The sequence below is a fragment of the Cherax quadricarinatus genome, chromosome 49 (genome assembly GCF_038502225.1).
Source record: "Cherax quadricarinatus isolate ZL_2023a chromosome 49, ASM3850222v1, whole genome shotgun sequence".
NCBI classification, from domain to species: Eukaryota; Metazoa; Arthropoda; class Malacostraca; order Decapoda; family Parastacidae; genus Cherax; species Cherax quadricarinatus.
Genome location: NC_091340.1, coordinates 10,103,343 through 10,113,334, shown reverse-complemented (window position 1 = coordinate 10,113,334; position 9,992 = coordinate 10,103,343). Strand labels below are relative to the sequence as shown.

At 43.7% G+C, this 9,992-nt stretch overlaps 1 protein-coding gene across 2 annotated transcripts in view; it reads left to right on the top strand.

The window, feature by feature from the left end:
• Positions 1 to 9,992, top strand: part of LOC128696998 (macrophage mannose receptor 1) — a 291,694-nt gene that overhangs the window by 161,626 nt on the left and 120,076 nt on the right. For both annotated transcript variants that reach the window (XM_070095183.1, XM_070095184.1), the window contains one exon: positions 180 to 275. In XM_070095183.1, the coding sequence (XP_069951284.1) occupies positions 180 to 275 (96 nt within the window). The remainder of the gene's footprint in view (positions 1 to 179; positions 276 to 9,992) is intronic.

Below are 9,992 nucleotides of genomic sequence, written 5' to 3'. Positions count from 1 at the left end.
AAGTATCCAAGTGTTGTACATGAATCTTATTCATCCCTTAATTAAAACTATGTAAAATAAAGCACTTTAATTTACTTAGCCTATCTTAGAATTATAATTAAATTTTACTGTTTTCCTTGTATATGGGGAGGCAAATGTTCACTTAACTCCAGTTTTCTTATACATTATTATGCTTATAGATGCAAGCCATGGACTGTGTGTGATGGCGTCTGGGAAGAAGAGTAACCCTGGATTGTGGATTGTTAGGAGTTGTGACAACACGTACAATTTTCTTTGTAAGTTTAACCAGATGAAAAAGTCATGTAACAATAATAATAATAATAATAATGCTTTCTCAAAATAGCATGTAATGGGAATACAAATTTTGGAAAGCCCATATGATGCATAGCATTTTGAGCAGAGTTAAAATAAATTTTAACCTTAATACAAAATAAAATTCATGTAGATACTGTTAACCCTTAAATGGTCCAAACGTATATATACGTTTTTTCAACATCTGAAAGTATGTAAAAAAAATGTAGATCTTCTATTTTGTTTTACATTTGAAAACATGTAAAAAAACTTTTATCTGCATTTTTTTTTGTTACATTTGAAAATATGTAAAAAAAAGTAGATCTACTTTTGTAGCACTACGAATTTGAACGTCGATTTGTTTGGACCGTTTAAGGGTTAATAGTGGCTTAAGTCTTTATTAACAGTGGATTAAGCCTTTGTAAATACAGATGCTCCTTGCATTATGATGGTTCGACTTACCGTGTTTTGACTTGACAATGGTGTGATAGAGATGCATATTCAGTAGTCATCAAACTTTAAATTTTGATCTCTTCTCATGTTAGTAATATGTCATACGTATCGTACAGTGTTTTTTTTTTTTAACCAAATTTTCCCAAACTTATGTTTACTACTCACTCAATTGTGTCCATGTACTGTACCTGTATCATCCTTTTGTAATTAAGTCAATGTACTGTAAAACTTTGTTTTTTGTACTGTACTGTAGTGGATATTTATTGATAGCGTAAACTTGCATTCATTTTTTTATTTTCCAATACTGGTATTTAGTTACTTACAGTAATTATTTGCTTATTTACTTATTCAATGACAGTTATTTTGTATTTACTTATTTATAATATCATATTCATATTTGACTAATGATTTTTCAACTTATGATGGGTTCATTGGAATGTAACCCCATTGTAAGTCAAGGAGCACCTAGTAGTTTAAGTCTTTTTTTAAACCCTTTAACTGTCCAAATACAGATCTACATTGTTACCACTAGTGCTTCGAACGTAAATCAATGTTTTATTTTTCCTGCCTCCAAATTTGGCACAATTGGCCTGAGATGTTGGGTCATTATAGAATGGGTCTTAACACTTGGTATGCACGGTATTAAAAAAATCTAGGACCATTTAGTAAACCATACCATGGGCGGGGATAGAACCCGTGATCAGAGAGTCATAAATCTCCAGACCGACACGCTAGCCACTGGGCCAGCTAGGAGGACCAGTTTAATTGAGCGCCAGCTAGAATAAACAGTGTGGCAAACACCAGGGATTCACTGATGTTATGTCATGTTAACACTTCTCCTTTTAAGAGGAAAGTGATGTTAATCCTGAGTTTAGTGGCCTTGCAATGGATGGGGCCACAAGTGGTCGAGGAAATATAAAAAACCTCAATAATAACCCAATTTTGATACCACTGGTAGTGTCATCCTGCCAGAATATCCTGTAACCTATGCACTAAGTAAAGAACATGTGTAATGTGTGTTTGGCAGGCTGGGTGGCCGGTTGACTGGCTGGGTGGGTGGGTGGCTGATTGACTTTGGCTGTCTCTATCTCTGTCTGTATCTATATCTGTCTGTCTATCTCTGTCTCTGTCCCTACCTCACAGGTATGCATAAATACAATTATGCATAGTGTAAATTACCTAGGTTAACCTCAAAAATTCCAGACAAAGTTCTATACTGTCCTTGTAGATCTAAGGCATAATAAGCATGACTGGCAAGTAATACGCATTTTCACTTGTTCAGGAATCAGATATGACGTCTCTGCATCGTGTGTAATACCTGTTGTTTCACGAGCAGCTATCTTTTGGAGACAGACAGGAAGACAGACAAACAAGCAGATAGAAAGACAGATAAGCAGAGACAGCTAGACAGACAGACAGATAGACAGATGATAGACAGACATATTTCCCATAAGAAATAATGGAAATACAGTGGTCCCTCGCTTTTCGTAGTTCTCGGCAATCATAAATTTCGCCAATCATAGGGGTATTTTCGTATAAACATGGACTCGCTTTTCATAGGTTGACTCGCGAATAGTAGTTCGTCCGGGACGCGTACGCACGGTGTGAGCCCGGGCGGCCTCCCTACCCAGCCAGTCTGGCATTGTTTACCAGTGAGTGAAGGTCCCCTCAAGTGCTCCTATGAAATATTCATAATATTCCACTCATTTTAGTGCTTGCAATTACTAAATAAGCTACCATGGCTCCAAAGAAAGCTCCTAGTGCCAAGCCTGTGGTAAAGAAGGTGAGAAATATGTACAGTGACAAAGTCTTGGGCCATTTTAGGGAAGTGTTAAAGAGACGCCAGAAACAGAGCTCTCTCCATAGTTACTTTGCGAGACAGGACTAGAGTGACTCTCAAGGTGGTCCTAGTGGCATTAAGAAACAGAGAAGAGAAGCAACCCCAGAAAAGCAAATGGTACCTGAGGTGTTGCTGGAAGGGGATTCCCCTTCCAAACTGTAAACAATCCAAGCTCTCTCCTCCTCCAGTCTCCCATACACTAAGAAGAATCTCCAATAAAGGTAAGTGTTACACTGTTAATGTTTCATTCATCATTTCCCATTGTATTGTTTATGTACTATATGTATATTTCATGTAAAATTTTTTTTTGTTTTAATACTTCTGGGTGTCAGGAACGGATTAATTGTATTTGCATTATTTCTTATGGGGAAAATTGATTCGCAAATCGTAAATTTCGTTTGTAGTAGCTCCTCCAGGAACGGATTAATTACGAAAAACGAGGGACCACTGTACAATTAATTCGTGTCAGAAACCCAAATATATTCACAAAATACATTTTATAGAGATTGCATTATAGTTTTACATATACACAAATACATACATAGTACAGTTAGTAATTGATAAATAAAAATTTAAATAAACATATAAAATAACATTTTTACTTACCTTTATTAAAGATTGTTGATGGCATCTGGAAGATAGGGAGGAAGAGTGAGGGAGGGCTTACTGTTTGGAAGGGGAATCCCCATCCATAAACACTTCAGGTAGCCAATCCCTCTCTGGGGTTACTTCCCTTCTTTGTCTTTTAATGGCACTAGAACATGGTTCTGTCACTGAACTTGTTGCAAAGATTCAATTCAGTTCAATTCAATTCAATTCAAAGTTTATTCTCTATAAGGATTACAATGCTGAGTTTACAGAATTTGGTTATTGTGTGGTTTACATGTAGATGGCAAAAATACATTTATAAAAGCACTTACAAAAATACACTTTACAGAATTGGTTGAGTTGGGAGCAGTTCGATATTTGAGGTTCCACTGTAATCCGTTCCAGACACCCAAAAGTATTCAACAAAATAATTTTTTTTACATGAAATATACATTTCCCTACACAGAAAACAATGATACATGCACAATAAACAATACTGAAATGACACTTACCTTTATTGTGGACTTGTGGATGAGTGATGGAAAGGGAATTCCCTTCCATAAATACTTGAGGTACCAAGTCCTTTTCTGGGGTTACCTCCATTCTTTGTTTTTTAATGCCACTATGACCAGCTGGAGAGTCACTGGACCACCCTCTACCACCATCACAACCACTACCACCATCACTACCATCACAACCACTACCACCATCACTACCACCCTCTACCACCATCACTACCACCCTCTACCACCATCACTACCACCCTCTACCACCATCACTACCACCCTCTACCACCATCACAACCACCACCACCATCACTACCACCCTCTACTACCATCATATCCAATACCATCCTCTACCACCATCATATCCACTACCACCCTCTACCACTATCATATCCACTACCACCCTCTACCACCATCACAACCACTACCACCATCACTACCATCCTCTACCACCATCATTACCACCCTCTACCACCATCACATCCACTACCACTCTCTACCACCATCACTACCACCCTCTACCACCATCACATCAACTGCCACCCTCCACCACCATCACTACCACCCTCTACCATCATCACATCCACTACCACCCTCTACCACCATCACATCCGCTATCACCCTCTACCACCATCACATCCTCTACCACCATCACTACCACCCTCTACCACCATCACATCCACTGCCACCCTCCACCACCATCACTACCACCCTCTACAATCATCACATCTACTACCACCTTCTACTACTATCACATCCACTACCACCATCACATCCACTGCCACCCTCTACCACCATCATACCACACCTCTACCACCATCACATCTGCTGCCACCCTCTACCACCACCCTCTACCACCATCACTACCACCCTCTACCACCATCACTACCACCCTCTACCACCATCACTACCACTCTCTACCACCATCACATTCACTACCACCCTCTACCACCCTTTACCACCATCACTACCACTATCTACCACCATCACATCCACTACCACCCTCTACCACCATCACTACCACCTTCTACCACCATCACTACCACCCTCTACCACCATCACATCCATTACCACCATCACAATCACTACCACAATCACTACCACCTTCTAACACTCTCACTACTACCCTCTACCACCATTGCATCCACTTCCACCCTCTACCATCACCACAACTACTACCACCATCACTACCACCCTTTACCACCATCACATCCTCTTCCACCATCGCTACCACCATCACATCCACTACCACCCTCTACAACCATCACTACCACCCTCTTCCACCACATCCACTACCACCCTCTACCACCATCACTACCACCCTCTACCACCATCACATCCACTACCACCCTCTACCACCATCACATCCACTAGCACCCTTTACCACCATCACTACCACCTTCTTCCACCATCACTACCACCCTCTACCACCATCACTACCACCCTCTACCACCATCACTGCCACCTTCTACCAGCATCACATCCATTACTACCCTCTACCACCATCACTACCTCCCTCTACCATCATCACATCCACTACCACCTTCTACCACTATTACATCCACTACCACCCTCTACCACCATCACATCCACTACCACCCTCTACCACCATCACTACCACCCCTCTACCACCATCACAACCACTACCATCCTCTACCACCATCATTACCACCCTCTACCACTATCACATCCACTACCACCCTCTACCACTATCACTACCACCCTCTACCACCATCACTACCACCTTCTACCACCGTCACTACCACCCTCTACCACCATCACATCAACTGCCACCCTCCACCACCATCACTACCACCCTCTCCCATCATCACATCCACTACCACTTTCTACCACTATCACATCCACTACCACCATCACATCTACTATCACCCTCTACCACCATCACATCCTCTACCACCATCACTACCACCCTCTACCACCATCACATCCACTGCCACCATCCACCACCATCACTACCACCCTCTACAATCATCACATCTACTACCACTTTCTACCATTATCACATCCACTACCACCCTCTACCACCATCACATCCACTGCCACCCTCTACCACCATCACTACCACCCTCTACCACCATCACTACCACTCTACATCCATCACATTCACTACCTCCCTCTACCACCATCACTACCACCCTTTACCACCATCACTACCACCCTCTACCACCATCACATCCACTACCACCCTTTACCACCATTACTACCACCCTCTACCACCATCACTACCACCCTCTACCACCATCACATCCACTACCACCATCACAACCACTATCACAGTCACTACCACCCTCTAACACTCTCACTACTACCCTCTACCACCATTGCATCCACTACCATGCTCTACTATCATCACAACTACTACCACCATCACTACCACCCTTTACCACTATCACATCCACTACCACCCTCTACCACCATCACATCCTCTACCACCATCACATCCACTACCACCCTCTACAACCATCACTACCACCCTCTTCCACCACATCCACAACCACCCTCTACCACCATCACTACTACCCTCTACCACCATCACACCCACCCTCTACCACCATCACACCCACTACCACCCTCTACCACCATCACATCCACTACCACCCTCTACCACCATCACTACCACCTTTTACCACCATCACTACCACCCTCTACCACCATCACTACCACCTTCTACCACCATCACTACCACCCTCTACCACCATCACTACCACCCTCTACCATCATCACATCCACTACCACCTTCTACCACTATTACATCCACTACCACCCTCTACCACCATCACATCACTACCACCCTCTACCACCATCACTACCACCTTCTACCACCATCACTATCACCCTCTACCACCATCACTACCACTCTCTACCACCATCACTGCCACCCTCTACCACCATCACTGCCACCCTCTGCCAGCATCACATCCATTACCACCCTCTACTACCATCACAACCACTACCACCATCACAGCCACCCTCTACCACCATCACTACCACCCTCTACCACCATCACTACCACCCTCTACCACCATCACTACCACCTTCTACCACCATCACTACCACCTTCTACCACTATTACATCCATTACCACCCTCTACCACCATCACATCACTACCACCCTCTACCACCATCACTACCACCCTCTACCACCATCACTGCCACCCTCTACCAGCATCACATCCATTACCACCCTCTACCACCATCACAACCACTACCACCATCACAGCCACCCTCTACCACCATCACTACCACCCTTTACCACCACCACTTCCGTATTTTTCTACCAACTTTTTCTTGAATTCTATGGTGTTTCTCACATCCTTTACCAAAAGGTTGGCACTAGAAGCTTTCTTGGGGCCCATGGTGGCTTATTTAGCAGTTACAAGCACTAAAAACAATGGAATAATACAAAATGTAACGCATGTAAGCATGGAATCGACCGCAACAGCTTGTAAACAATGGCACACTGGCTATATACTGTACAGAGTCTTGGAGTGGCCAGACCCGCTCAGGCCGCGTGGACATGTTCGGGATGAAAGCCCTTAGCCAAGTTTTCTGGCATTGGCCGAACCAATATTTTGACGTTAAAGAGAGCTGTTAGCCGATGCAGCCTTTACTCGAGGGTCCACCGTACATTCGCTTTCATTTCTCTTGTCGACACTCATTGGTTCGAGCCTACCGCATTGACTTATAACATAAAAATTATATAAATTAAAAAAAAGAAAAGAAAATGAAAAAGGTATATTGGCAACATTTATGCAAGCTGCTGGACTCCATGTTGCCGTCCTAGAGTTTACCTGGAGAGAGTTTCGGGGTTCAACACCCCCGGGGCCCGGTCTGTGACCAGACCTCATGGTGGATCAGAGCCTGATAAACCAGGTTGTTGCTGCTGGCTGCATGCTATGCAACGTACGAGCCACAGCCCGGCTGGTCAGGTACCGACTTTATGTGCTTGTCCAGTGCCTGCTTGAAGACAGCCAGGGGTCTATTGGTAATCCCCCTTATGTATGCGGGGAGGCAGTTGAACAGTCTCGGGCCCCTAACACTTATTGTATTGTCTCTTAACGTGCTAGTGACACCCCTGCTTTTCATTGGGGGGATGTTACATCGTCAGCCGAGTCTTTTGCTTTCGTTGTGAGTGATTTTCGTGTGCAAGTTCGGTACTAGTCCCTCTAGGATTTTCCAGGTGTATATAATCATGCATCTCTCCTGCCTGCATTCCAGGGAGTACAGGTTCAGGAACTTTAAGCCCTCCCAGTAATTGAGGTGTTTTATCTCCGTTATGAGTGCCATGAAGGTTCTCTGTACATTTTCTAGGTCAGCAATTTCACCTGCCTTGAAATGTGCTGTTAGTGTGCAGCAATATTCCAGCCTAGATAGAACAAGGGACCTGAAGAGTGTCATCATGGGCTTGGCATCCCTAGTTTTGAAGGTTCTCATTATCCATCCTGTCATTTTTCTAGCAGATGCGATTGATACAATGTTATGGTCCTTGAAGGTGAGATCCTCCGACATGATCACTCCCAGGTCTTTGACGTTGGTTTTTCGCTCTCTTTTGTGGCCGGAATTTGTTTTGTACTCTGATGAAGTTTTAATTTCCTCGTGTTTACCATATCGGAGTAATTGAAATTTCTCATCGTTGAACTTCATATTGTTTTCTTCAGCCCATTGAAAGATTTGGTTGATGTCTGCCTGGAGCCTTGCAGTGTCTGCAATGGAAGACACTGTCATGTAGATTCGGGTGTCATCTGCAAAGGAAGACACAGTGCTGTGGCTGACATCCTTGTCTATGTCAGATATGAGGATGAGAAACAAGATGGGAGTGAGTACTGTGCCTTGTGGAGCAGAGCTTTTCACTGTAGCTGCCTCAGACTTTACTCTGTTGACTACTACTCTTTGTGTTCTGTTTGTGAGGAAATTATAGATTTATCTACCAACTTTTCCTGTTATTCCTTTAGCACACATTTTGTGCTCTATTATGCCATGGTCACACTTGTCGAAGGCTTTTGCAAAGTCTGTATAAATTACGTCTGCATTCTTTTGGTCTTCCAGTGCAACTAGGACCTTGTCAAAGTGATCCAGTAGTTGGGACAGACAGGAGCAACCTGTTCTAAACCCATGTTGCCCTGGGTTATGTAATTGATGGGTACCTAGATGGGTGGCGATCTTGCTTCTTAGAACCCTTTCAAAGATTTTTATATGGGATATTAGTGCTATCGGTCTATAGTTCTTTGCTATTGCTTTACTGCCCCCTTTGTGGAGTGGGGCTATATCTTTTGTTTTTAGCGACTGTGGGATGACCCCGGTGTCCATGCTCCTTCTCCATAGGATGGTAAAAGCACGTGATAGGGGCTTCTTGCAGTTCTTGATGAACACGGAGTTCCACGAGTCTGGCCCTGGGGCAGAGTGCATGGGCATGTCATTTATCGCCTGTTCGAGGTCATTTGGCATCAGGATAACATCAGATAGGCTTGTGTTTACCAAATTCTGTGACTCTTTCATAAAAAATTCATTTAGATCTTCGACTCGCAGTCTGGTTAGCGGCTTGCTAGAAACTGAGTCATATTGGGACTTGAGTAGCTCACTCATTTCCTTGCTGTCATCTGTGTAGAACCCATCTTGTTTAAGTAGGGGCCCAATACTGGATGTTGTTCTCGACCTTGATTTGGCATAAAAGAAATACAGTGGACCCCCGCATAACGATCACCTCCGAATGCGACCAATTATGTAAGTGTATTTATGTAAGTGCGTTTGTACGTGTATGTTTGGGGGTCTGAAATGGACTAATCTACTTCACAATATTTCTTATGGGAAAAAATTCGGTCAGTACTGGCACCTGAACATACTTCTGAAGTGAAAAAATATCGTTAACCAGGGGTCCACTGTACTTTGGGTTTCTTTCGATTTCATTTATGGCTTTTAGTTCTTCCCGCGATTCCTGACTCCTATAAGATTCCATTAGCTTTAGTTCAGTGTTTGCTATTTCTCTGACCAGTGTCTGGAGTTTACCTGGAGAGAGTTCCAGGGGTCAACGCCCCCGCGGCCCGGTCTGTGACCAGGCCTCCTGGTGGATGAGAGCCTTATCAACCAGGCTGTTACTGCTGGCTGCACGCAATCCAATGTACGAGTCACAGCCCGGCTGGTCAGGTACCGACTTTAGGTGCTTGTCCAGCGCCTGCTTGAAGACAGCCAGGGGTCTATTGGTAATCCCCCTTATGTATGCTGGGAGGCAGTTGAACAGTCTCGGGCCCCTGACACTTATTGTATTGTCTCTTAACATGCTAGTGACACCCCGCATT